Source organism: Hyaena hyaena, unplaced genomic scaffold (assembly GCF_003009895.1).
Source record: "Hyaena hyaena isolate Hyena2069 unplaced genomic scaffold, ASM300989v1 scaffold_96, whole genome shotgun sequence".
Classification (NCBI taxonomy): Eukaryota; Metazoa; Chordata; class Mammalia; order Carnivora; family Hyaenidae; genus Hyaena; species Hyaena hyaena.
Window position 1 is genome coordinate 819609 of NW_024080729.1, and position 27762 is coordinate 847370.

Sequence of the window (27762 nt, forward strand, 5' to 3'; positions counted from 1 at the left end):
TGGACTTCCATGGAATAATTCAGTGATGCACAGTGTATGGAGGGTTTGTGTTGCCTCAGTTCCTGGGTTAGCAGCTTTAAGGTCTATTTCCACGTTGAAGTTCTGTGGTTCCAGTACACCGAGTCTTCTTATCTTATAAGAACATCCCCTTCTTCTTTGGGGGAGCTGTTTCTTCTCCCACTTCGAATGGGTGGTTCTAATCATGGCTGCCAATCACAGTGCCCTGACCACAGGGTAAGCACAGGTCCCAGTCTAGGCCAATCATAGCCCCTCCTATTTTATCAAATTGGAATTTAGGGAAGTGGTCCCTCCCTCTCAGGTAAGAGGCTGAGAGGCTGAGAGCTCTAAGCTTCTAGACTGGAAAAGCAATTATGTCTGACAAAATGAAGTGGAGATGAGGAAAGAAGCTGAGATGAGAGATGGAGACACCTTTGTGGTGGCCAGGTGCCTGGTGCTACATGTTTGGTACCAGATGCATCCCTGCCCTGCTTGGGTCTGATTAGGTGAGCCAATAAACTCCCACTTTGCCCAACCTCTTGTAACCAAAATCCCTAACATGTATCTATCTTCTTGCTAATTTACATAGACCCTCCTATTCACTTAAAAACTCTTCGTCAAATCTCATTCCTCATTAATGTACTAACATAAAGCCCTTTACTAAATTCTGTTTACACCAATTATGATCATTTACTCTTTTAACAACAGGAAATATGTATTAAGCAGGTACTATGTGCCAGTCATCAAAGAACAGTGATAACTAAGTCTTCCAATTAACACAATTAAAATATGTGCCTTAGCAAAATTAATGTAAACACACACTGCAAGTTGTGGTCATTTAAATCATAAGTAGTGAAACTGTGATTTAAATCTCATTTGAACCTCACCAAAATCCTGCAAGGAAGCTCAGAGAGGGACCAGTAATTACTCTATGTTTCTAGTGCGAATAAATAGTGGAACCCAAACTTGAATCTAGAATTATTAAGTCAGAGTTGTTTCAATTATTCTGTACTGCTTAAACTGAGAACTTTGGATCCTTACAATTTAAAAAGGATAGCACAATTCTCTTTCCATCAGGTTCCAATTTTCTACCAAGTTGCAGCCCTGAGGTCTGGATGCTTCCTTAACTTTAACAATTAGGCAGAAAAAAAAATTAGGTCAAGAAGCAATACCCAGAAATCACGCTTTCCGGCCTGCAGGGATTTTTGTGTCTCCCCAGCCACCCCCCCTCAAGTGCAAGGCACCTCGGGAGTTGTAGTCTTGACCACAGTGTCGTGCAGCTGTAGGCGCTGACTCACTAGGACCCAATCAGCAGAGAGTCAACTTGCTGTGCGCGCAGCGATTGGCTAGAAATCAGCGGCCGCCCTCCCCTCCGCGCCATCGCGTGTAAAGGCCGGGAGGATTGTCGCTGGCTGCTTCGTGCTCGGGACGGTCATCAGTGATACAGCAGTGCGGCCATGGCAGAACCGCAGCCGGTGTCCAGCGGCCTCACCGACGAGGCTGCCCTCAGTTGCTGCTCTGACCCGGACCCCAGCACCAAGGTGGGCGCAGAACCTACTTCTCCCGAGTCGCGGCCCCGCAGGGCGTAACTCGGGCCCCAGGAGGGCTCACGTCCCTGGCTCAGCCAGGCCGGGCTCCCGCTGGATTCGAACCCCATCTGCCGCAGCTCCGACCGCCTAGGGCGGACCAGAGTGGGCTGGGGAAAAGGCTAGTGGTGTCCAGCAGGGGATGCGTGAGAGGATCCATTTCCTCAGAGCCTGCGACCCTACTTGCATTATTAACTTGTTTATTTTGGGACGGTAACTGGAAGCCACGGCCAAGCCAGGGTCAGATCCCTTGTCCGTGGGTGTGCGTGTTCCCCGGGCCAGTAGCTATGGCGGGTAAGAGTAGCTTCAGAACTCCCACTCCAGGTTCGAAGGTCATTTTCCACGCCTGACCCTCCCAGCCTGCTCTGGCTGCAGGTTTAACTCCTCCAAACTAATTTGATCTCCGAGTTTAACCGCGCCCAGAATTTCGCTTTTGCTTGTTTTTTATGGTTGTTCAGCTGTCACACTTATGCCCTCCCTATGCGTGGTGGTCCCCAGGAGAGGTGGCAGAATCCGTGGAGCTTAGATCCAAAGGGAATCTTAGAAATTCCTTCACCGATCCTCTCATCGCAGCCGAGATCCAGTAAGAGGAATGACCTGTTGCATCCCTCCAGCTTGCTTAACATGTCTGTACCGAGTCCGTGTAACTCACTCAGGTGTGGTGCCTCCTCACTGCCAGGATTTGACACGACTGTGGCTTAGGGGGGTAGGGGGAGGGGAGGGAGGGGTATTCCGGTGTACACGTCAGTGTAAGTAAATGCCTTTGTTTTTTTTTTTCTTTTCATTAGATTGGGGAATTTCTAAATTCCTTGAATATGTGCTTTATGCAGACCTCAAAGAGATATTGAGGAGTTTGCTCCTGCTTGCTCTTTACCTTCAGGGTGAAGAGTCAGACACCTCTCGTTGCTAAAGCCTTTGTCTCCTGCTACTTAGTTTAGGCAGAATGGTAGTCCCTGTGAAATTTTGGGACAGAAGAGAGAGGGAGGGAAAGAAAGAAATTTCCTTTCACACTCATTTCACTTGTATATCCTCTAATAGTAATACCTAGTTATTTCACAAAATATAAACTGAGTCATTCAGTATAAATTAATTTTCTAGATAACTGGAGATTTTATATACTGGGCTATTAAAATATTTCAGAGATTTTTATAAATGTATTAAATACATTTTCTTGCATTTTTATTTACAGTTTTTTTTTGAGAGAGAGAGACAGGGGGAGAGAGAGAATTCTAAGAGGAGAGAGAGAGTCCTATGTGGGGCTTGAACTCAGCAACTGTGAGATCATGACCTGAGTGGAAATCAAGAGTCCGATGCCTAGCCAACTGAGCCACCCAGGCACCCCTTGCGTTCTTAATTTACACTACATATAATCGAAATTTCTCTTGGTTACTTGGAGTAATTACTTCTTGAAATTAGTAATTTTTGGCCCTTGAGGTACCATGTGGGGGGACATAAAATGGATATGTAATAGCAGCTGGGATACCTTGAGTGTGCCAGGCCCTGGGTTGTTGTTTGAAGTACATTACTTAATTTAATCCTCGTAATAACTCCTCGAAGAAAGCATAAGTATTATCTCCATTTTATAAATAAGGAGACTCCAGCATAGAGGTATTGAGTAACTTGAATATCTTGCCCAGAGAGGAGCACATGCTCCCAACCTTCACCCTGTTCCACTTCTGGAGTACTAACTTCAGCCATAATTTTGGAAGTTGACATGAAGGAAAGTAAAAGACCTAAATTAAATTCAGTCTGATTGCTGTTTTTTATATATAATACACACACACACTACTATATATAAAAAACATGGCACATTTGGGGGATACTGGGCTGAACCAGATGAGGTCTCCTTATCAAATGGACACCAACTCCAACATAAGTTAGAGCTGGGATTAATGTGCTATTGAAATTATAAAGCACCCTTGGAGCACAAGAGATAGAAATTTTTGACGGTAGCATCTATAGTATGGTATACTATACTTCAAACATGGGGTGTTTGAAATCCAAAGACCTACATTTGAACCCCCAGTTTTGTCACTGGCTGCAGGGATCTTAGCAGGGCATTTGAGCTGAGTTTGCAAAAGCAGCATAAAGAGAGCTGGGAGGAAGATAAAATGTGTTAATATCCTTTATGAAAAGTGATAAAATTTGAGGTTGTGTTTCAACTGTGGGGATCAGCGAATGCATCAAGTAGAAGGTGGGGGTGAGTCTTTGTCTTGAAAGTGGGGTCCGGAATCACCTGGGAGACAGTTACATGGGAGAAGGCATTCTAGGTGGAGGAAGTATATGAGCAAAAATATAGTGAGATGGCAGAATGATGCAGTGAAAGCATGTTCTAAAGAGGTGAGTTACATAATTTTGGTTGAAGTTCAGGTTATCTAAGCAGTGGAACAGTGGTAGAGAAGGCTAGAATGGTATGTGGAGCCAGATCATGGAGAGAATTTTGAATGTCATGTCTAAGGAAGTTGGGTTTTATAAAGAAGTAGGGAACCATTCTGGGCTTCAAAGCATTTTTGTAGAGTCGATTGGAGGGATCCAGGCCTGGAGGTAATGAGGATACCTAAAAGTTTCTTTTAGAAGGTGAAATAAGTGATGAGGGCCTTTTTTGGAAAGGAGAAGGTAGCGGTGGTAGAAGTCAACTTGCCTGTTGATCATTTGCACCTTTGTCATGAAGGCAGGTCAGGGAATGTACAGCTATCTCACATCCTAGGTAGTCTTATTGGCCAACTGTCTTCATAAGGCCAAATACTTTTTTTCCCCTAAGTGATAATCTCCTGAAATTAATTCTTTTTACTCTCTCAGTGTCCTTTAACATAATAATTTGGAGTCCCATCCCATCTGAGTGGTGAGTGATAGGTTCAGGGAAAACTCTGAGTCTTGGTGATACTTAAGCTGAGTTTTACCAAATACAAAGGAAGTAGCTAGGTAGGTGCAGGGGTAGATGGAAGAGAGAATGGAGAAGTGGAAGGAAGGACAGTGGCCAGATGAATGAATGACTGTTCTGGGCAGAGAGAATCATAGAGTATATATAAAAAGCACAATAACACCCAAGAACTGATGCAGGAATTGACAGTAATATGAGACTAAGTTATAGGCAGTGGGGGTTGAGGGGAAGGTACACAGGACAATCATTGGGATGCCAAAGAAGATATGAGCACCCCCTGCCCCTGTAAAGATTTCTATTTGGTAAATATATTTTATAATATATATGGTTTTTTTAAAGTTTTTTTTTTGTTTTATTTTTTTTAACATTTATTCATTTGCGGGAGACAGAGAGAGACAGAGCAAGAGAGAGGGAGACACAGAATTTGAAGCAGGTTCCAGGCACAGAGCTCGATGCGGGGCTTGAACTCATGAACCACAAGATCATGACCTGAGCCAAAGTCAGATACCTAACATACTGAGCCACCCAGTCACCCTTATAATAAATATGTTTTATTAGTATATTTGTACATGTGTATAATCAAAATAAATACGTATTTATTGGGGCTGATGCTCTCTTTTTTAACAGTAAAGGGTGTACCAGAAATGTTTGAAATAATCAGTTTAGGGGAATGGTGACAAATGATGAAGTTAGAGAAGTATACAATAACCAATATGTGCTTGCTTTGGGGACTTTCTCCTAAAAACTGTGAAGCACCACTAAAGGAATGATTTTTAACCCAGAAGTGACACAATTGGGTTTTCACTATAGAAAGACCACTCTGGTATTTTATGGGAAAGTCAATGGATTACATCTGGGTAAGCCTGCAAGAAGCAGAGACCAGGGAGGCTATGACAGTCATCCAGGGAGGAAGTGGTGAGGACACAGCAAGGTAATGCTCACTTAAATGAGGGATTTAAGCACTCAGGTTGATAGGACACTTGGACTGGATTATGGAGGAGTGCAGAGGGAGAAATCTAGGAAGACTCCAGGTCTCTGGATTGGGCTGACAAAGGATTCTAGAGTTCCTGTGCTAAGCACCTTCATGCATTCTCCCATACACTGTCCAACTTAGTCCTCTGAGCAGAGAACTATAGTAATCCCCATTTTAAATTTGTGAAAACTGAGGTTCAAGAAAAGTAATGATTTACTCAAAGCAGTGGTGGTGGAGCCAGCATTTGAACCATACTGCCTGTAAACAATTATTTCTCTCACACTTGTGTGTTTTTCTGACCCTTTGCATGACATATTAAAGTCCTTGTGATCCTGAAGGCTTCTGGGATTTTCCTGTTTCTTTTATCTGTTGTAAGAGTAGTCTAGCAGGTGTGTTACAAAAATCACAGGTAATTTTTAAATTAAAAAATTTTCCTGTGTCTCCTAGCTATTTCTGTCTCTTTTATCTATAGGGTGAGTACACTTGAAGTACATCTTTGGCTGTTGACTTATAGAATGGGAAGGAAAGAACCACATGGAACCAATTTAGATAAGATAGAATAAATGTAAAGGGAGTGGCCGAATTATTTTCAGGAACAATTTATCACATTCTGACATAGGTTGAGTCAGGCAAATAACACTAGAAGGAGGAAGATAGTGAAGAAAAAAGAACCCATATCAAACCATCCTGCACAGCAATCATGTTCTCCAGCTGTTAGTAGAAGACAATTTTGTTCCCCTCAGATATGCTTGTATTTCCAAAAGGGCCTTGCACTTGAAGGCAGCTGTGGTTTTAAGAAGTCAAGACAAACCAAAACTTGATCCATTTTTGTTTTATAGGAGATATGATACCTAGAAGCGTATCAGCCCTTAACCCTTTGATGAGAATGTGAATTTGGTTCACTCTAACCGTTTCCCAAGACACTGTTAAAAATAGTGTTTGTTACTTTGCGATATTCCTTATGATAAAAATAAGCTGATTGGTAAATTGCATCTGGAGAGGGAGAATTATCAATACCTAATAGGAAGTCATGGCTTTGGGCTCTTATAACTGTCCCTCAGAGATTTTGGAAGCTGTGCCCATGGGATTGCTGATGGAGACATTGGTGCCTGTGGTACATGTATGGCTTCTACACCAAGGTGATTCCTGCTTCTACAGTGCAGATCTTCTCCCTGTGCCCGAGCTGTACAGACGTCTTGAGGTCCTCCTGCTGAAGAAGAACGCCTAACACTGCTTTGTTGGCAAGCTGTGTTTTTCTGACTGAAGCCTTTTCAGCCTGTGGTTGTCCTGTGAGTCTGAATGTTTAGTTGAGCCTCAGGAAGACTCCCTGCTGGGGGAGATGCAGCACTTTTAAAAACTCATTGGGAAAGAGAGTTGATGGGCACCCAAGGGAGTTGGTCTCAACTGTTATCAAGGCTAAAACACACACTTTAAGCCAAAGAAGTCTTAACATTTCTGAAAATTTAGCTAGTGCAAGTTTGAAACTCCTCCTTTATGAAGTCTGAAAGTGACAGAGGCAATGAAGATCTTGATTGTGATTTTGAGTAAGATGGAATGTCTTACAAAGCTCCTTAGCAACAGTTCTAGAGAAAGGAGTGTCTTCATCATTAGAGAGACATTTGGTGATCAAACATACCCCATTGTTGGGGGGGCAATTGTATAAAATCAGTTGGAGACTTTTTCTGGGAACATGGAGTGCATATACCTTTCCCTATTCCTCCTGCTAGGTTCAGCTAAAGACTCTGGACATTGTATATGAAATAAACCTAGGAAGACACTGAAAGGTGGAGAGAAGAAGACAGACTAGCTAGGGACCTTGAGACCCTAGGAGCAACATGGTGGTGAGATTCTTGAGTTTTCTTTTTGCCTCGTCTAGCCCAAACTTGTCAGCTAGACAAGAGCTACAGAATTGTCAACGGGCATAAACAAAAACAAACAAACCACCCTCCCAACCCCCCAAAAAACAACAATGAAAATCTGCTCTCTATTCACAAGCCCAGGAAGTAAGCAGTATTTCCTGATAAGGCAGAAAACTTTAGGACAATAACAGCTCTACCACAATCAGACACCACAGAAAAAACTGTGGCTGCCTCCCTACCTATGCCAGCAAAGGCTGGCTGGGAAGCCTGTTCTTTCACTGAACAGGTTGCAGTGAAGTGTCCACCCTCCCCCTGCCAGGCTGGTATCAGAAAAGGCTGAGTAGGAAGCCAGGATTTTCATCTCAGCAGACGATAACAAGCTTTCCCCACTTGCTGTATTAATGCAGAAACATGGGGAACCTGAAATTCTACCCTACCCCAGCAGTGGAAATATTTTAAGGCCATTACAAATGGGAGAGAGTAAAGGGATGTAAAGAGGGATGAAGTTTCTGTACTTCACTCAAATTGATAAAATGATGACACCAAGTGACTATGATAACACACATAATTGAACACCTAGAGCAACCACTAGAAAAGCTATACAAAGAGTACATGAAAAAATGCTCTAGATAAATGAAGATGGAGTTATAAAAAGATATTCCAGTAACCCACAGGAAGGCAAGGAAAAAATTAACAGAAAACAAAATAAAAATAAAATAGCAAACTTAAGCCCTAGTATTTCAATAATCACATTAGGTATAAATACAGCAATTAGAGATTAGCACAGTGGATTTAAAAACATGCCCCAACTTATCTATCTATGAGGTAGTGGATATTAACTAAACTTATTGTGGTAATCATTTCACAACGTACATGAATCAAGTCATTAGTCATATGTGCCTTAAGCTTATACAGTGCTGTATGTTAATTATATCTCAATACAACTGAAATAAAAGAAAATGAAAAAATGCTCCAAATATATGCTGTCTACATGAAACATTTCAAATATAGTAATAGAGGCAGGTTAAAAGTAAAAGGATAGGGGCGCCTGAGTGGCTTAGTCGGTTAAGCGTCCGACTTTCGCTTAGGTCATGATCTCGCGGTTTGTGGGTTCGAGCCCCGCGTCAGGCTCTGTGCTGACTGCCAGCTCGGAGCCTGGAGCCTGTTTCAGTCTGTGACTCCCTCTCTCTCTGACTTTCCCCTGCTCACGCTGTCTCTCTCTCTCTCTCTCTCCTAGAAATAAATAAAAATATTTAAAAAAAAATAAATAAATAAAAAAAGTAAAAGGATAGAATAAGATTATTATGGAAACATTAACCAAAAGAAAGCAGGAATGGCTATATTCATACCAAATAAAGTAAACTCCAGAGCAAAGAAAATTATCATAGTTAGAGGGGTACATTTATATAATGAAAATTGGTCAATTGACCAAGAAGATACAGCAGTCCTAAATGTGTGTGCACTAAAGGACAACAGCAAAAATACCTGAAGCAAAAACTAATTTAATGGAAAGGAGTAATTGAAAAATCCACATTTATAATTGGAGACTTTTAGTACTCCTCTCTCAACAATTGATAGAACTAGACAGAAAATTAGCAAGGATATAGACAAACACTGTGACACCATCAACAAAGAAGGTCTGACCAACATTTAAAGAACACTCCACCCAACAACAGCAGAATACACTTTTGTTTCAAGTGCCCACAGAACATATACCAAGACAGACCCATGTTATGGGCCCCCAATCCAACTTCAACAAATTTACTATTATTGAAATAACAGAGTGCATTTTTGAACCACGATTGAATCAAACTAGAAATCAGTAGCAGAAATACAACAGGAAATTTTCCAAACACTTGGAAACTAAACAATTTCCAAGTGTTCCAATTTCTAAATAATTCATGGATCAAGAGAAGGCTTCGAGGGGAAATTTAAAAAAAAAATTTTTTTTAATGTTTTATTTATTTCTAGGAGAGAGAGAGAGAGACAGCGTGAGCAGGGGAGGGTCAGTGAGAGAGGGAGTCACAGACTCTGAAACAGTCTCCAGGTTCTGAGCTGGCAGTCAGCACAGAGCCTGACGTGGGGCTCGAACCCACGAACCGCGAGATCATGACCTAAGTGAAAGTCGGACGCTTAACCGACTAAGCCACCCAGGCTCCCCGGGGAAATTTTTTTTAAATAGATTGAAAATAAGAAAGGAATCTTAGGTAAAATAGTCCTAGGGGGGATTTCAAATTAGTAAATGCATACATTAGGAAAGAAGAAAAGTCTTAAATCAATACTTAAGTTCCTTCCTAAAGAACCTAGAAAAAGCAAAATAACCCAAAGGAAGCAGAAGGAAGGAAATAACAAAAAGCAGAAACCATTGAAATTAGAAATAGACTAGAGAAAAACAATTCAACAAAACTGGTGCTTTGAAAAAAAAAAAAATAGGATTGGTGGACTCACAAAATAAAAGACACAAATTACCAGTATACGGAATGAAATGGAATACTACTACAGATTGCAGACATCAGAAAGATAATAAGGCAATATTAAAAATAACTGTATATGTAAATTTTACAATTTACATGAAGTGGACCAATTCCTGAAAAACAGAAACATAACTTACCCAATATGAAATAATTTGAGTAGCTCTATAAGACAAGGAAATTGAGCTCAAAACCAATAACTTTCCAAAACAGATATCTCAAGGATATTTCACTGGAGAATTCTTCCAAATATTAAAGAAAAATTAATATCAATTCTACATTATCCCTTTTAAAAAATTGAAAAGGAGGGAGTACTTCCTGATTCATTTTATAAAGCTAATATTACTCTGGGCACCTGGCTAGCTCAGTCAGTAGAGCATGTGACTTGATATTAAGGTTGTGAGTTCAAGCCCCATGTTGGGCATGGAGCCTACTATACTAAAACTAGTATAACTCTGATACCAAAACCAGATGAAGGCAGTACAAAAAAGAAAATTACAGACTAATATTCCTCATGAATATAAATGTAAAAATCCTTGACAAAATATTAGCAAATATAATCTAGCAGTATATAAAAAAATTACCATGACCAAGTGGAGTTTATTCTAGGTTTGCAAGCCTGGTTTAGTATTCAAAAATCAATCAAAGTAATCCAATATATTAAGAGGCTAAAGAAAAATCACATGATCATTTTAAATGATGCAGAAAAACTTTTGACAAAAATTCAACACCATTCATGTTTAATTTTTTTTCCAGAAAAAATAGGAATGGAGTGGAACTTATTCAATATGATGAAGACCATATATAAAAAACTTAATGTTATACTTAACCTGATGCTTTTCCCCTAATTTGGGGGAATAAGACAAAGAAGTCTGTTTTCACCACTCTTATTTAACATGGTGCTAGAAGTTCTGGCCAGTGCAGTAATGTAGGAAAAGGAAGTAACAGTCATACCGATTGGAATGAAGAGATAAAACTGTCCCTATTTGCAGATAACATGATTGTGCATAGGAAATCCTGAAGATTCTTCAAAAAACTCTTGTAGGGCTAACAAGTGAGTTCATTGAGGTTCAGGATAAAAGTAAACATATAGAAATCAATTCTATTTCCTTCTACTAGCAGAGAACACATGAACAGCAAGATTAAAAATATAATTGCTCAGGAAAATTTCTTAGGTATAAATCTAACATATACAGTGCCTTATATGTTGAAAATTAATCAATACTGATAAAGATTTAAATAAATGGAGAGAAACATACTGTGTTCATCATTGGTAGACTCAGCATTGTAAAGATGTCACTTCTCCACAAATGAATATACGTGTTTAACACAAATCTTTTTTTTAGATATAGATAAGATTATTCTAAAATTTATATGGAAGGCACATAAACTGGAATAACCAAATTTTAAAAAGAATGAAGTGGAAGGAAACAGTCTCGGATTTTAGGACTTGCTCTATAGCTACGGTATTCACTGCTCTGTGGTATTAGCAGAGAAGATACAGAATAGTGGAACAGAATAGAGAACACAGAAGTAGACCCATACTAATATACTCTACAGATTTTTGGCAAAGATGAAAATGCAGCTCAATGGAGAAAAGTTGGCTTTTCAACACATTGTGCTGGAGCAACTAGACGTCCATAAGTTAAAAAATGAAGATTTACCTAAGTCTCGCGTCTTAACACCAAAAAATCCGTTTAGAAGTGCTCTAAGGGAACTTGACCCTTTGGTTCACATCCATATCTCACTTTTATAATTTTATCAGGATTGTGCACTAGAAACATCCTTGATTACACCATTTAAGTTTTTTCGAAGTAGTTTTGAGCTAATGAAATTTGGACAATGACCCACCCCCCAAGGCCTGATGATTATTTACATTTCTTATTTTTAAATTTTTAATATTTATTTTAGAGAGAAGGAGCAGGGGGGTGCGGAGAGAGAGAGAGAGAGAGAGAAAGAGAATCTTAACCAGACTCCATGCTCAACACAGAGCCTGACACAAGATTCAGTCCCACTACTCTGGGATCATGACCTGAGCTGAAATCAAGAGTCAGGTGCTCACCTGACTGAGCCACCCAGGTGCCCCTATGTTCTTTTTCTTTTTATAAGGCAAAGGAGCAAATCTTTGTTACCTAGTAGCCATCCCAGAAAACCCAGTGACAGTTTAAGCATAAAAGACATCTTTCACTGTTCAAAATTTAGAGCATGAAAAAAGGAAGACAGAATTGTCTAATGAGACAAGACATGAATGTAAGAATTAGTTTTTTAAACACAAGGTATATTTATTTTAAATAATATTTTAGAACCATAGCAATAGATAGTCATTTTTAGGAACTTTGAGAAAGGAACTTTTTCTCAAGACCATTCGGGTGTTTACCAGTGGTACAGACAGTTGACAGAATATGTTGGTAGTAAATAGAAAACTGTTAGCTTAAACAACTTGATCATTTTATAAAAAGCAATCCCTGGTTGTTTTTTATATCATCCAAATAACATTTTTGTAGCAAAGGATTTATAAGCTCTGTTTTTTTTTTATAAATAAATCCACTGATATTGAATATACCTTTAATTTTCACTATATATAGGTCTATTTTAATGTTAAAAATGGCATTAGAGTTTATGTTTCATCTTTACATTTACTTGGAAATAATCTGTTTATCATATTGAGTCTTCTCAGAAAAATGCTATATCTTTCCATTTTCCTCTTTTTTAAACTATGTTTTTCCTGGCTTTATTGAAATAATCCACATATAGCAATGTGTAAGTTTTGGGTGTACAGCATAGTAATTTGATATATGTATATATTGCAAAATGACTACCACAATAAGGTTAGTTAATGTGCTGATCATTTCAAATAATTACCTTTTTCATATGCATGTGTGGACAGCTTTTAAGATATGCTCTCTGAAAGAAAAAAAGATCTCTTTCAACTCTAAAATATATATACAATACAGTATTGTTAACTATGTATGGACTTTTAAAAGTTCATTTCAATATTCCTTTATATGTATGTATTTAGATAGCTTTAGTACGTAGCCATGTTAGTAATAAAATTAAAGGGGGTGCCTGGGTGGCACAGTCAGTTAAGTGTCCGGCTTCAGCTCAGATCATGATCTCTTGTGAGTTCGAGCCCCTTATCAGGCGCTGTGTGGACAGCTGGAGCCTGGAGCCTGCTTCAGATTCTGTGTTTCCCTCTCTCTCTGCCCCTCCCCAGCTTGCACTCTGTCTCTCTCTCTCAAAACTAATAAACATAAAAAAACTTTTTTAGTTAAAAAAAATAATAAAGGTTTTTAATGTTACTTTTAAGATGTAATTAATCTTGAGATGCCTGGGTGGCTCAGCCGATTAAGCATCTGATTTCCACTCAGGTCATGATGTCATATTTTGGGGGTTTGCACCCCACCTCGGGCTCTCTGCTGTCACCATGGAGCCTGCTTCAGATCCTCTGTACCCCTCTCTCTCTGTCCCTACCTCACTTGGACATGTCATGTGTATATCCCCATGCCACTTAATATACCCTTATATGTATCCATAATATTCAATTATGCTTTTATCATAATTTATCTGTTTTTTTGCTATTAGAGGCAGTTTAGCCAAGGTGGTTGAAACCAAACTGCTTTGGATGGAATTTTTTCTGTGACACTCTCTCAGCAGCAAAATGGGGATGGTAATAGTATATATTTCATAGGGTTGTTGTGAAGATTATATAAGTTCTGTGAATCACTTAGAACAGTGTCTGGCATGTAGTTATTATGTAAGTGTACCATGAATGTCCTGGTACATAAATCTTTGTCAGAGTTTGTAATGTTTTCCTTAGATTTTTAAAAGGGAAACTATCTTGGTCAAAGAGCGTGAACTCTCTCATAGAAGTAATAATAAAATCATTCATAGTTTAACAATACTAATGTTGGTAGAAAGATGTTGAAAAGATGAAATATGAATATGACCAATATCACTGGTACAATGGTAAACTGGACCATTAAGGAACAGATTTTAAAAGGATTTTAGATTTCAATTTTTTGTTGTTGTTGAAGAAAAGGTTAGTAATGTTGGATGCAGCTTGATTGGAAAGAAACATCATCTACTGAAAGTTCATTTCCTCATTTTCAACAAACATTTATTGGGTACCCACTCTGCCAGACTCTGCCCTGAGGTTGCATCAACAAACAAAACAAACATTCCTGCCCTTATGGGGTTTATATTCTATGGGGGGAAGATAAGTACAAAATATTCTAAATAGCGTATTGAAAAGCAATGAGTGCTGTGGAAAAAGAAAATGAAAAAAAAAAAAATGGGTTAAGTGGAGAGTTATAGCAGTCATCTGAGGCCTCACTGGGAAGATGACATTTGAGCTGTTAAAAAGGTTAGGAGTGGCTCTGGGGAAAGAGCCTTCCAGCAGAGGCTCTGAGGTGAGCTGCCGGGAGACATAACGGGGGTGGGGGTGGGGTGGGGGGGTTGGGGGGTGGGCCGTGGCAAGAGAAGAGGTGAGAGAGCCACTGAGCCAAAGAGGGCCACTGGAGGGGCTTTGGCTTTCACTCTGAGTGAAATGGGGGAGCCTTCTCAGGGTTTTTGTTTTAATTTTCTTAATGTTTATATTTGAGAGACAGAGAGAAATAGGGTATGAGCAGGGGAGCGGCAGAGAGAGAGGGAGACACAGAATCCGAAGCAGGCTCCAGGCTCTGAGCTGTCAGTACAGAGCCCAATGGGGCTCCAACCTGCGAACCATGAGATCATGACCTGAGCTGAAGTCTGATGCTTAACTGACTGAACCACCCAGGCCAGGGTTTTTGAGTAGAAGAGTGATCTGAATTAACTATTTCATGGATCTCTCCCCAAGAATAGACTGTAGAGCACAAGGTAAAAGAGAAAAGTAACAATCAGTGTACGTGGGAGGTGCGGTAGCCGGGGTCAGGGTTCTAGGCTGGTGAGACATGTAGAGTCAAAGAATTCAGGGAAATTAGCTCTCTTGTGTCCAAGAAAGGAGAGTTTTGCTGATAGAATTGACAGCTCATAACTTAATGGTGAGTGAGGGGACTGAAAGGTCATTAAAAGAGTAAAGTGAAAATAGGAGTTCCAGGGACCATCTCAATTCAGGAACAAGTAGGAGTAAATGTGCCAGGAGCTCCTATTACATTGTAAGACAGTAATTGCCGTTTATAGAAATGTCCTTGAATCATCAAAAATAAGTAAATTCTGCACATTTTTAAATGTTTTTTTTTTTTTTAATTTTTATTTATTTCTAGGAGAGAGAGAGAGAGAGACAGCATGAGCAGGGGAGGGCCAGAGAGAGAGGGAGTCACAGACTGAAACAGGCTCCAGGCTCTGAGCTGGCAGTCAGCACAGAGCCTGACGCGGGGCTCGAACCCACGAACCGCGAGATCATGACCTAAGCGAAAGTCGGACGCTCAACCGACTAAGCCACCCAGGCGCCCCTCTGCACATTTTTAAAGCAAGTGAATAGATAGCTAAGATTTTGTGTATGCAATAGTAATCAATATTTTTCAGATAGTTTTAATCATTTGAAAAACCTGTGTATAGATCCAACCTACCTCTCACCAAAGTTCAAACAGTGCCTTCTTTCAATCTGTGCTGAATAAGAATATGAAGTGGAATTGGTTTTGCTACGTTTATTTTGACCTCACTTCATGGCAGTCACAGAGTGACTTTGTAAGTGTTTCTGCGATTCTATTCAACAGGAGAAAACCAAGGCCTGGTTGTGAGTGCCAGGCCAGCACCTAGAAGTCAGGGGCAGCTTTGCTCTTTTCCAGCTGCTTGATGAAACCAAGACCTTTAGAAGTGCAGCACCTGCCTAGAAAAGCAATCCAGGTATTCTAGAAAGTAATTTCAGAGCTAGTTGCCTTATATGTGATTATAAGCTGTGAATGAAGAATTAAATTATATTCATTAAGATCTACTTGTTACGATAAAGTAGTTTTTTGGCCTGTTTTATTATTATTTTTTTAATGTTTATTTATTTTGAGAGAGTAAATGAGCATGTGAGAGGGGTCGAAGGGTAGAGGGAGAGGGAGACAGAGAATCCTAAGTGGGATCCATGCTGTCAGCGCAGAGCTGGATGCAGGGTTTGAACTCATGAATTGTGAGATCATGACCTGAGCTGAAATCAACCATCAGAGACTTGGATGTTTAACTAACAGAGCCACCCAGGTGCCCCAAAGATGATTTCTTCTTAAACATTGTGTTACAAAGGTGGACTGTGTCTTGCTATAGAAAGCACAATTAATGTTGGTAACAAGTGTCAGAAGTTAAATGTGTTTAATATACATTGTTTCTCCTTAGGATTTTCTGTTGCAGCAGACCATGCTACGAATTAAAGATCCTAAGAAGTCATTGGATTTTTATACTAGAATTCTTGGAATGACGTAAGTAAACTATTTATTCGCGTCCATGTATTTAATTAATTGATTGATTGATTTTTAATTTACACCCAAGTTAGTTAGCATATAGGGAAATAATGATTTCAGGAGTAGATTCCAGTGATTCATCCCTATGTATAACACCCAATGCTCATCCCAACTAATATCTTCTTTAATGCCCCTTACCCATTTAGGCCCTCCCCCAACCCTCAATCCCTCTAGCAACCCTCAATTTGTTCTCTGTATTTAAGAGTCTCTTATGTTTTGTCTCCTTCCTTGTATTTATATTATTTTTGCTTCTGTTCCCTTATGTTCATCTGTTTGTATCTTAAATTCGTGATATCAGTGAAGTTATATGATGTTTGTCTTTCTCTGACTAATTTCACTTAGCATAATACCCTCTAGTTCTATCCAAATAGTTGCAAATGGCAAGATTTCATTCTTTTTGATTGCTGAGTAATACTCCCTTGTGTATATATACCACATCTTCTTTATACATCCATTGATGGATATTTGTGCTCTTTCCATACTTTGGCTATTGTTGATAGTGCTGCTATAGACATTGGGCTGCACGTACCCCTTTGAAACAGCACACCTGTATCCCTTGGATAAATACCTAGTAGTGCAATTGATGGGTCATAGGGTAGTTCTATTTTTAATTTTTTGAGGAAGCTCCACACTATTTTACAGAGTGGCTGCACCAGTTTGCATTCCCTCCAGCAGTGCAAAAGAGTTCCTCTTTTTCCACATCCTTGCCAACATCTGTTATTGCCCGAATTGTTAGTTTTAGCCATTCTGACTGGTATGAGGTAGTATCTCATTATGGTTTTAATTTGTATTTCCCTAATGATGAGTGGTGTTGAGCATTTTTTCATGTCTGTTTGCCATCTCCAAAGAATGTCTTCTTTGGAGAAATGTCTAATCATGTCTTTTGCCCATTTCTTCACTAGATTATTGGTTTTTTGGGTGTTGAGTTTGATAAGTTCTTTATACATTTTGGATACTAACCCTTTGTCTGATATGTCATTTTCAAATGTCTTCTCCTATTCTGTCAGTTACCCTTGAGTTTTGCTGATTGTTTCCTTTGCTGTGAAGAAGCTTTTTATTTTGATGAGGTCCCAATATTTCATTTTGCTTTTGTTTCCCTTGCCTCCAGAGACATGTTGAGTAAGAAGTTTCTGTGGCCAAGGTCAAAGAGGTTTTGCCTGCTTTCTCCTTGAGGATTTTGATGGCTTCCTCTCTTATGTTTAGATCTTTCATCCATTTTGAGTTTATTTTTGTGTATGGTGTAAGAAAGTGTTTTGGGTTCATTTTTCTGCATGTCGCTGTCTAGTTTTCCCAGCACCATTTGCTGAAGAGACTGTCTTTATTCCATTGGATATTCTTTCTTGCTTTGTCAAAGATTAGTTGGCCATTCGTTTGTGGGTCCATTTCTGGTTTCTCTATTCCGTTCCATTGATCTGAGTGTCTGTTTTTGTGCCAGTACCATATTGTCTTGATGATTACAGCTTTGTAGTATATCTTGAAGTTTGGGATTATAATGCCTTCAGCTTTGGTTTTCTTTTTCAGGATTGCTTTGGCTATATGGGGTCTTTTCTGATTCTGTACAAATTTTACGATTATTTGTTCTAGCTCTGTGAAGAATGCTGGTGTTATTTTGATAGGGATTGCATTGAATATGTAAATTGCTTTGGGTAGTATCAACATTTTAACAATATTTATTCTTTCAATCCATGAGTAATGGGATATTTTTCCATTTTTTTTTTGTGTCTTCAGTTTCTTTCATAAGCTTTCTATAGTTTTCATGTATAGATTTTCACCTCTTTGGTTAGGTTTATTCCTAGGTATTTTATGGTATTTGGTGCAAATTGCAAATAGAATCGATCTCTTGATTTCTCTTTCTGTTGCTTCATTATTGGTGCATAAGAATGTAACCGATTTCTGTGCATTGATTTTATATCCTGCATCTTTGCTGGATCAGTTCCAGCAGTTTTTTGTGGAATCTTTTGGGTTTTCCATATAGAGTATCATGTCGTCTGCAAAGAGTGAAAGTCTGACTTTTTCCTTGCTGATTTCGATGCCTTTTATTCCTTTGTATTGTCTGATTGCTGAGGCCAGGACTGCCAATTCCATGTTGAATAACAGTGGTGAGAGTGGACATCCCTGTTGTGTTCTTGACCTTAGGGGAAAAGCTCTCAGTTTTCCCCCATTGTGGATGATATTAGCAGTGGGTCTTTCATATTTGGCTTTTATGATCTCGAGGTATGATCCTTCTAACCCTACTTTCTTGAGGGTTTTTATCAAGAAAGGATGCTGTATTTTGTCAAATGCTTTCCCTGCATCTATTGAGAGGATCATGTGGTTCTTGTCCTTTCTTTTATTGATGTGATGTATCACATTGATTGTTTTGTCGATATTGAACCAGCCCTGCATCTCAGGTGTAAATCCCACTTGGTTGTGGTGAATAATTCTTTTAATGTATTGTTGGATCCAGTTGGCTAGTATCTTGTTGAGGATTTTTGCATCCATGTTCATCAGGGAAATTGGTCTGCAGTCCTTTTTAGTGGGGTCTTTGTCTGGTTTTGGAGTCAAGGTAATGCTGGCTTCATAGAATGTGTTTGGAAGTTTCCCTTCCATTTCTATTTTTTGGAACAGCTTCAAAAGAATACATGTTAACTCTTCTTTAAATGTTTGGTAGAATTCCCCTGGAAAGCCACCTGGCCTTGGAATCCTTTTTTGGGAGATTTTTGATTACTAATTCAATTTCTTTACTGGTTATGGGTCTGTTCAAATTTTCTATTTCTTCTTGTTTCAGTTTTTGTAATTTGTATTTTTCTAGGAATTTGTCCATTTCTTTCAGATTGCCCATTTTATTGGCATATAATTGCTCATAATATTCTCTTATTATTGTTTGTATTTCTGCAGTGTTGGTTGTGATCTCTCCTTTAATTCTTGATTTATTTATTTGAGTCCTTTTCTTTTTCTTTTTGATCAAACTGGCTAAGGGTTTATCAGTTTTGTTAATTCTTTCAAAGAACCAGCTCCTGATTTCATTGATCTGTTCTAATGTGTTTTTTTGTTTTGTTTTGTTTTGTTTGTTTTGGTTTTGATAGCATTGATTTCTCCTCTAATCTTTATTATTTCCTGTCTTCTGCTGGTTTTGGGTTTTATTTGGTATTCTTTTTCCAGCTCTTTGAGGTATAAGGTTAGGTTGTATACCTGAGAACTTTCTTCTTTCTTTAGGAAAGTCTGGATTGCTATGTACTTCCCTCTTATGACTGCATTAGCTGTGTCTCATAGGTTTGTACTGTGGTGTTATCATTTTCATTGACTTCTGTATCCTTTTTAATTTCCTCTTTAACTTCTTGCTTCGCTCATTCATTCTTTTGTAGAATGTTCTTTAGTCTCCAAGTATTTGTTGTCTTTCCAATTTTTTTCTTGTGGTTAATTTTGAGTTTGATAGCATTGTGGTCTGAGAATATGTACGGTATGATCTTGATCTTTTTGTACTTGTTGAGGGCTGATTTGTGTCCCAGTATGTGATCTCTTCTGGGGATTGTTCCATGTGCACTTGAAAAGAATGTGTATTCTGCTGCTTTAGGATGAAATGTTCTGAATATATGTGTTAAGTCCATGCAGTCCAGTGTGTCATTCAAAGCCATTGTCTCCTTGTTGATTTTCTGTTTAGATGATCTGTTCATTGCTGTAAGTGGGGTGTTGAAGTCTCCTATTATTTTCAATGAGTTTCTGTATGTTTGTGAATAATTGATTTATATATTTGAGTGCTATGACCTTTGGAGCATAAATGTTACAATTGTTAGATCTTGGTGGATAGACCCCTTAATTATGATATAATGCTCTTCATCTCTTGTTACATGCTTTATTTTAAAATCTAAATTGTCTGATATAATATGGCTACTCCAGCTTTCTTTTGGCGATCTCTAGCATGACAGATGGTTTTCCATGCCTTACTTTCAATCTGAAGGTGTCTTTGGGTCTAAAATGGGTCTCTTATAAACAGCGTATAGATAGATTTTGTTTCTCATCCATTCTGTTACCCTATGTATTTTAAATGGAGTGTTTAGTCTATTGACATTTAAAGTGAGTACTGAAAGATATGAATCCATTGCCACATGTTGCTTGTAAAGTTGGAGTTTCTGATGATGTTTTCTGGTTCTTTGGTCTTTTGTTTTTGTCTTATTTTTCATCTTTTTTCTCCTCAGAGAGTCCCTTGCAGGGCTGGTTTAGTGGTCATGAACTGCTTTAGTTTTGTTTGTCTGGGAAACTTTTTATCTCTCCTTCTATTTTGAATGACAGCCTTGCTGGGTAAAGAATTCTTGGTTGCATATTTTTCCAATTCAGCACATTGAATATATCTTGCCACTCTTTTCTGGCCTGCCAAGTTTCTGTGGATAGGTCTGCTACAAACCTGATCTGTCTTCTCTTGTTGGTTAAGGACTTTTTTTTCCCTTGCTGCTTTATGATTCTTTCCTTGCCGGAATGTTTTGTGAATTTGACTATGATAGGCTTTGTTGATGGTTGGGTTTTGTTGAATTTAATGGGAGTTCTCTGTGCTTCCTGGATTTTGATGTCTGTGTCTTTCATCTTTGAGCACTTAATCCTCAATAATCTAAATAAAATTGCATACATCCTCATTCTGCCCTACGCCTTGTAATCTTATACTTTTTAAACTCACTTTATAGGCCATGACTTCAATTACGTTTTTTAAAACCTTAGGATTAGTAATTCATTCACTCTTTGTCTCATATCAGTTGTCCCCTTTCCACTGGCCTGTGGTGTCTAAATGGGGTGTCTCTCCATTGGAAGATGTGCCCCAAATGTGGGGCAATAATCAGTTGGGGGGAAGCTGCTGGCTTGGCAAAATTGTCATATTGATTTTAATATGAATCAACCTTTCCTATTGTTAATTGATTTAGGTTTGTTATTTAATTGCAGGCTACTCCAAAAATTAGATTTTCCCACTATGAAATTTTCACTCTATTTCTTGGCTTATGAGGAAAAAAATGACATCCCAAAAGATAAAAATGAAAAAGTAGCATGGGTGTTTTCCAGGAAAGCTACACTTGAACTGACACAGTGAGTATGAGTTTTTATCTTTTTATATATATTCTACATTTTCTTAAACCTTTTTTCCTTGCTGACAAGCTTAATTCAAACCAGGTCCGCCTAACCACTTTGCATTTATAACATTTGAATCTTTTATTATGGATCTTTGGCTTTTGTACTTTTCTGTTGGGTAGGGCAATGGTTAGGGCTAGTTTGTCTTTTAGATAGACAGTGTAGGGCTGAATTGGCAAGATACTTGCCACACTATAGCTAATGAATGTTGGAGCATTATAACTAACGTCTTCATAATTTCAGAATTTTTGAAATGTTGTTTTTTAATCCTTTACATTGTTTCTGTGTCCTCTTTTTTTTTTTTTTTTTAATGTTTTTTATTTATTTCTAGGGGAGAGAGAGACAGTGTGAGCAGGGGAGGGTCAGAGAGAGAGGGAGTCACAGACTGAAACAGGCTCCAGGCTCCGAGCTGGCAGTCAGCACAGAGCCCGACGCGGGGCCCGAACCCACGAACCGCGAGATCATGACCTAAGCGAAAGTGGGACGCTCAACCCACTAAGCCACCCAGGCGCCCCATGTGTCCTCTTGAACAACTAACAAAAGAGCATTTATTTTAGGGTGTGTGATTTAGTGTGTCCGTGATTCAAAACAGGTCTGGAATCAGACAGACTAGACATGAGTGTTGGCTCTGACTATATAGCTCTGCCACCCTGAACAAGTTCTGTCACCTTTCTCTGTGGCAGTCTCATTTACGAAATGGGGACTCAAATTGAGCCCATGGAGCTGTTGTGAAGATTTAATGAAGTCCACAAAGAAAGTATCCTCAATAAAGTACAATAAATGACAGTTGCTATTGGTATCATTATTGGTCTTATGCAGATCCTTGGTATTATTGTCTCCTTAGCCTAATTAAAATCACAATTTGCCCATTTGTCTTCTCTGTAGTTGAAAACTTAATATTTATAGTAGCAAGGAATAAATCAAGTATATTAACTTATATACTTAAATGTTATGCTTTCAAAGAGATTGTTTCAATTTTTTTCTCAGAATATCTATTCTACAGGTCACTTGTAATTATGTTTCCCCTCCTTTTGTAGCAACTGGGGCACCGAAGATGATGAGACCCAGAGTTACCACAGTGGCAACTCAGACCCTCGAGGATTTGGTACGTTTGCCTATATGTGTGAAATATATATGGATTTGTGTGATTTGTGCATTGTGTACCTATTAAGAATAATCATCTTCTTAAGAGCATGGTTATTTTAGTTTTCCACGAAAAATTTGATTTAGGAATTAATTTCGTAGTCTCTACCTAAACTCTATGTTTACTCCCTCACAATGATTTTACTTTTTAGTCTCAGTATTGTACTTCCAGTAGACTTTTTAATTTAAAAAACAAAACCTGTGGTTGATAAGAATCCCCATTTCTGCTAGCATACACTTCTGCTCCCATCCGTAATCTCTTAGTCAAGAAGATAGGGTTATAGGCTTACATTGGCTATTATGTATGCAGTGTCCACAACAAAACTATTCAGTACAAATAAGGGTTACTTTCTTGATGTAGTAATTCAGATTGAACTATACCTGAGCCCCATATCAGGCTTATTTTAAATAATTTATAATTCAGAGCTACTAGTTAGTTTATTATATGCAACCAGTTAGACTTAGATTCTTATTCTTTAATATACGTTTTGAACTTATTTGACTCAGTCTGTTTTCAGGTGCCTTATATTTTGATAAACTTCTTTTGGAAGCTCCTTGTGATACTTGGATACCGTGGAAGTAATTATTTCTTCCTTCTGTCTGCCTTATTTTGGGGATGACCACCTCAGGTCACATTGGAATTGCTGTTCCTGATGTACATGGTGCTTGTAAAAGATTTGAAGAGCTGGGAGTCAAATTTGTGAAGAAGCCTGATGATGGTGAGTCTGCTACTTGTTTTCTTCAGGCCTCTCTGGAGTTACATAACATTTACCAAGCACCCACAGAGGGTACTGATACAGTCAGTCCCTCTGGGCGCAAGGAACTTTGAGGAAGTCTATTTCAACCAGCGTAAGGAAAATAGAGGAATTATTGGAAAAAATACCTGGGTATCTTAGGGAACTAAGACAGCAACTCTGGTGACTTCACAAGGGACTCGACTCAGAGTCTGGAAGAGCCATCAAAAATCTACATTCTAGGGCGCCTGGGTGGCTCAGTTGGTTAAGCATTTGATCTTAGCTCAGGTGGTCTTAATCTCAGTGTTATAAGTTCAGGCGCCATGTTGGGCTCCACGCTGGGCATGGAGACTACTTAAAAAACAAAAACAAAAAAATCCTTAGGCTCTCTCCCCCTACTTTGACTCTACCACATTCTATCACCAGCCACCAATTTTCACTATTTCAGCATGTATCTAGCCACCCAAAAATAAGTTCCGTAAGGCCTGTTTTATCTGATTTTCATGTAACTACACCACATCTTCTTGGTTAATAACGGCTGGTATTTCATTTTTATTCTTCTGTAAACTTTGTGTGTCCTTAAGTTTTCAGTCTGTCTCTAGAAATAGTATATATATCTATATTTTGTTGGATTTACATGCATTATAATTATTTTACTTAGATCTGCTTCTGCCAGCATAATTTATTATTTCAATTTTCATTTGAAACATTTCACATTTCATTTTAATCCTTTTCTTTTTTTCAATTAAAAGACTTGATATTCAGATACACTCCCAGAGTAGAATATATTAACTGATGTATTTTTTTCTTTCTTTGATTTTGTGTTTTTGGTTTTGGTTTTTTAGATTTTTTCAGTGATCCCTGCACCCAGCATGGGGCTCAGACTTATAACCCTGAGATCAAGAGTCACATGCTGTACCAACTGACCTAGGCAGGTGCCACTTGGCCTTGGGTTTTTGGAAACTATATATCAAAGTATTTGACCACCTTTTCTCTATGTATCTCTTGCAGCATCTTCTGGATTTTTCTGTCCCTTCATTAAGTATCTCAACCAAAACTGCTTTCAAAGGGTTTGTGAGGCAAAACTTTGAGGCTTTATATGCCTCAGATCATACCTTTCTATATGAATGACAGTTTTGTTGAATGTAAAATCTTAAGTTTATTTTCCTTTGATCTTGAAAATACAATTCCATGGTCTTATTTTTCCATCCAGTGTTGCTATTGAAAAATCTGATTCATGTCATCTTCTGTTTTGTTCTGGAAGTTTTGTTATTTTTCTTAGTTCTGTTTCTGGGAGATTTCCTCAAACTAGCACACCAATTAGCTAATTTTTTCTCAAATGTATCTGTTTTAGTACTCCTCTGTGTTCTCCTCTATTGTGTTCTTCATTTCAGCTATTATAATTTTGATCCCTAACTTTTGCTCAGTTTCTTAAATATTTTCTTGTTCTTATTTCATATTGCTCATCACCTTTACGTGCTTTAAAATTTTTTTTTCATCCCTCTTGGTTCATTGGTTTGATATCTGTTCTTCTGTTCGAATCTGTAATCCACCGTTTGTTTATGGTTATGTTCCTCAAATTCTTGTTACTTTGGTCTCTAAGGAGTCTTTTTTCATTGCAACTGTAACTATTGCAATGCATCAGGCAATGTGAAGAGGGGGAAGTTAGACCCCAGTTTTTAGTTGCCCACATGATCTCAGGAAGGTAGGCCAGACAGAGATCCCTAAGCACCTGAAAACTAGAGTTTAACAACTCAAGTTCTGCAGAGCAGCTCTTCAGGTCACATCATCCTCTTTGCCCCTCAGAGAAAAGGAGTATTAGTAGGAGACACTTCTTCCGGAGATGGTTCTTCCCTAACCTTGATTGTATGGAAAGTGAAGGCTGGGGCAATCAGTTGCTTCTCACCTGTTTTTGTCCGTTCCTCACAGGCACAAGACTTCTGTACTGCCCTTATTTACTCCTGAGGACATCTGAACCAGTAGTTTGAACCTCCCCCACCATGGGGGTAGGAGCTGATGCCCAAGGCACTGGGAGGAGCAAGAGCCAAATTAATAAAACCCCTTCTGTTTATTCTCCCATAGCCGTGATGGACTGCCTTCTGGTCCAGGCCCAAACTATCCATTTCCACATGGACTGGGTTAAAACAGTCACCCACCCTCCACCGTTTCCTCTCCTCAGTCATCACCTCAAGGGTGATGACATTTTTTTCTTCATTTTTCATATATGTTCCTCTTGGGCTGATCTTGGGGAAAAGAGCCAGAGAAGGATAGGAGTCAAACTAATTTAGCATCTTGGTCCCAAAAGAGATTGCTGAGGTCACATTTCTCCACTTAAGCAAACAACTCTACTACTAGACCTTCTATCCTTTCAATCCCAGTTATGAATTCCTGGGAGAAAGACTGATTGGTGGAGCTCGAGTGACCTAGAATAGTTTTAAAGAGTTTGTTATGCCCCAAGCCACTGGCTGTTTTGGCTGTGGGGGTATGCCATGCTGCCTGCTCGAACACCTCCTTAGTTTACTTGTCTCTTTAAAATAAGACAGTCGTGGGGAGGCTGGGTTGCACAGTGGGTTATGTGTCTGACTCTTGGTTTCAGCTCAGGTCATGATCGTACGGTTTGTGGGTTTGAACCCCACATTGGGCTCTGTGCTGGCTGTGTGGAGCCTGCTTGGTATTCTCTCCCTGTCCTTTTCTCTGCCCCTCCCCTGCTTGCATTGTTTCTGTCTCTCTCAAAATAAATAAACAAAAAATTTTTTAAATAAAATCTGACAGCCTCTTTACTCAATGGGTAGCATTAAATGTATCATGAAAATGAAGTAAAAATCTGATGCATAAAACTTCAGCTGGTCTCACAGTTTATCTCAGGAGAGTTGGCTTCCAGCTATGTGTAGAAGATACTGTGTGAGTCATTCTGAGAAACATGTATTTGGGCATCACCAACGATAGACTTTTTTAAGGTTAAAACTCTAAACAAAATAACGTATTTTGTTAAAATGCAGATTAAAATTTGAATAAAAAATATTCTAAATGAACAATAAAAAATATTTAAAAGATTTTTAAAGTCTCTTTTGCAATGAAAATCATTTTATCTTACAGGTAAAATGAAAGGCCTGGCATTTATTCAAGATCCTGATGGCTACTGGATTGAAATTTTGAATCCGAACAAAATGACCACCATTATTTAGTTCTGTGAGAATATTGCTTTGCCATTTCAGTGAAGATCTTGCAGGAGGTAAAAAAGGAAATAGTGTGATTCAAGATATTCAGATATCAGAAACATCTAGGATTGAAGGATCATTGTCCCAATTCAAATTGTTCTGAAGTTCATTTCCTCTTCCTATTTCAGCTATGTTTCTCACCTAACTGTTCAGTCATTCTGGTTTTAAAGTAGTACTTTGTCTTGTGTCCTTGAATGTAGTTATATAACTTTACTTTTTTAGGTAATAATTAGAACAGTTCCCTTCAGAGGCTGCATTTGCCTTCTGTTTCCTAAGTATGAATATGACTTCTCTACAAGTCTGCCTTTGAATCCTCAGTCTCAAAAAAAAAAAAAAAAAATTGACAAGTTTTTGTTGTGGTTACCTTCTGGGCTTTCAGTTCCTCAGAAATAACTTCACAATGGAAAGTAAAGAACAGTGAACAAAAATGAAAGTTCATGTATATTTCAAAGAGTATAATGTGTTTATTTTACAAAAGAGATGGTAGTCTTGGGAGCAGTTCAGAATCAGACGGACAAGGATGTTGATAGGAAAACTAATTTCTCCTTATTTACAAAGTACTTTCAAACTTCAAGGACTAACCTTTTTATTTGGGAATGGGGAGGTGGATGGGAGCAATATTCACTGGGTAAGCAGACACGGGGCTAGGTCATCACATCCTGTATCTCATTTAATCCTCCTAGCTCTCCTCCATCCTGAGAGAAAGCAGGCTAGACACGTAAAATAACTTTAATTGAATTGAAGGCAATATAAATAGGCTCCAGCGCTTGAGATCTGATGGTCATTTTTAGTGTTTAGATTGCACCTCGAAAATTAGTACCTCACAATACCTCCTCCACCCATCACTTCGGTGAGCTTGAGTGTTGCCCTCTCAGCTCTGGGCCCTGAGAACCATGGAGAGGGAAGAAGGGGTGGAGGAAGTCTGTGGCAACAACTGCTCTGGGGACACCTGCTTCTTCCTGGGCAAGCAGTGCTTGTATTACTCATGAAGAGCCCCTACCCCAAGGTCTTCTGATGCCAAGTAATCATTTAGGATATATTTTGTTCAGTGACGACATTACTTAGTTATCAGAAAGCAGCTCAGTCATTCTCCTTGCCATTGATATTTGATAGGTTTTAAGAAACTAAACTGCTTTTGACAGTCTTGTGGCCCAGAGAATAAGAGCGTCCAGTTGTAGTTTACCTGACATTTGGATTTTCTGTAGGCTCCAGTGGAAGACCTTTGGGTAGGCTATGCCAACTGTGCTTACACTGTGCTAGAAGCACCTGACATTTCTTTTTTGGATGGAATGGATTATGTGAGCAAGTCAAACAAACAGCAGTACTTACAGACTGAAATAAAGTACACTTTTAAATAAGACCGTGTTTAGTTTGTAAACTGTCCAGT

General features: G+C 38.8%; 1 protein-coding gene across 1 annotated transcript; it reads left to right on the forward strand.

The window, feature by feature from the left end:
• Positions 1 to 1379: 1379 nt before the first annotated feature.
• Positions 1380 to 27735, forward strand: GLO1 (glyoxalase I). Its single transcript, XM_039235326.1, has 6 exons — positions 1380 to 1538; positions 16065 to 16147; positions 21098 to 21238; positions 22318 to 22385; positions 23053 to 23142; positions 26254 to 27735. The coding sequence occupies exons 1-6, from the start codon at positions 1455 to 1457 to the stop codon at positions 26340 to 26342; spliced, it is 555 nt and encodes a 184-aa protein (XP_039091257.1). The 5' UTR covers positions 1380 to 1454; the 3' UTR covers positions 26343 to 27735.
• The last annotated feature ends 27 nt before the right edge of the window (positions 27736 to 27762 follow it).

What these genes read in the sequence shown, in the direction of transcription:
- GLO1 (XM_039235326.1), top strand. Translation starts at nt 1,455, where the DNA reads ATGGCAGAACCGCAGCCGGTGTCCAGCGGCCTCACCGACGAGGCTGCC. An exon ending in ACCCGGACCCCAGCACCAAG is followed by an intron (nt 1,539 to 16,064) that starts GTGGGCGCAGAA and finishes GTTTCTCCTTAG; the next exon opens with GATTTTCTGTTGCAGCAGAC. An exon ending in GCTACACTTGAACTGACACA is followed by an intron (nt 21,239 to 22,317) that starts GTGAGTATGAGT and finishes CTCCTTTTGTAG; the next exon opens with CAACTGGGGCACCGAAGATG.